The sequence below is a fragment of the Myotis lucifugus genome, unplaced genomic scaffold (assembly GCF_000147115.1).
Source record: "Myotis lucifugus unplaced genomic scaffold, Myoluc2.0 scaffold_473, whole genome shotgun sequence".
Lineage (NCBI taxonomy): Eukaryota > Metazoa > Chordata > Mammalia > Chiroptera > Vespertilionidae > Myotis > Myotis lucifugus.
Genome location: NW_005871521.1, coordinates 121259 through 122599, shown reverse-complemented (window position 1 = coordinate 122599; position 1341 = coordinate 121259). Strand labels below are relative to the sequence as shown.

Here is a 1341-nt window from a genome sequence, read left to right as displayed (position 1 = left end):
CCCTTCGTCTAGATTTCCTCAAACGCTATTGGTACTCGTGCGCCATTAAAAAAAAGTCTAGCCCTGACCGGTTTGGCTCAGTGGATAGAGCGTCGGCCTGCGGACTCAAGGGGTCCCAGGTTCAATTCCGGTCAAGGGGCATGTACCTTGGTTGCGGGGACATCCCCAGTAGGGAATGTGCAGGAGGCAGCTGATCGATGTTTTCTCTCTCATCGATGTTTCTAACTATCCCTTTCCCTTCCTCTCTGTAAAAAAAATATCAATAAAATATATTTTTAAAAAGTCTAACTTTGTAATTTCATGTATTTTCAAAACCTAAATATAACTGGTTTTACCTGTGCAAATTTCACCCAGCAGTAAGACCATTTCCATTTCTACGGAAGCACTTGAACGGTAAGGAGAAAGGGGGCATGTGCGTGTGTGTGTGTGCGTGTGTGTGTGTGTGTGTGTGTGTGTGTACTGGTTTCGCAGGTACTACGATCCCATTTTACAGATGAGGATGCGGTTCCCACACAGGCGACTCTCAAGGTCACCCAGCTGTTTAAGCAGCAAAAGCCAAGACCTTCACACTCTGCTACGTGGGGTGCCGCAGGGGACGCCCCGTCGCGCCCACTGACCTGGTCGGACACGTTGTACCAGTCGTAATCGAAGGAATGCACGTTCTTGCTCTGAGAAAAGGATAAGATGAACAGGTTGTAGCAGGCGCGGGAGGCGTACAGCAGGACGACGGTCACGCCGACGGCGGTCACCTGGCACACGGAGGAGCCCTGCAACGCGGGAGCCGTGAGGGGCGCGCCCACTCCAGGCGCGGACACCAGCCTCCTCCCCGAGCCCTCCACCCTCGGGCCGCGGACCCTGCTCCGGCCTCGCGTCCCACAGCCCTTCCTAAAAGCTCCGGTGAGCTGCACACAGACGCTGCGAAGCCTGGGAGTGGATCTGCAGGTGCCTCCAGCAGGTTAAAACCTGGGCCATTTGCCAGAACAAGAAAGGCAGGCGGTTGGTTGACCATCTCTTTGTGCTTCCACGTCTCTGGGTCTGTTTTTGTTCATCAGTTTATTTTGTTCCTTAGATTCCACACGGGAGTGAGATCGTGTGATGCTTTCTCTGACAGACTTATTTCGCTTAGCATGATAGCTCAGAGGGAAGGCAGGGTGGGTGGTTGTGAAGAAATCAACCAATGAACTTGTATGCATATATGCATAACCCGTGGACACAGACAATGGGGAGGTGAGGGCCTGGGGGAGGGTGGGAATGGGCTGGAAGAGGTCAATGGGGAAAAAGGAGGATCTATGTAAAACTTTCAACAACAAATATGAAAAAGAAAAAAAGAAAAAAAAAAAA

General features: G+C 51.4%; 1 protein-coding gene across 1 annotated transcript in view; it reads right to left on the bottom strand.

Annotated features, from left to right (window-relative positions):
- GPR137B (G protein-coupled receptor 137B) overlaps positions 1 to 1341 on the bottom strand; it is a gene marked incomplete at its 5' end in the record, with an annotated part of 7554 nt that overhangs the window by 5072 nt on the left and 1141 nt on the right. Inside the window, one exon of the mRNA XM_006103238.3 lies at positions 618 to 767. Within this exon, the coding sequence (XP_006103300.3) occupies positions 618 to 767 (150 nt within the window). The remainder of the gene's footprint in view (positions 1 to 617; positions 768 to 1341) is intronic.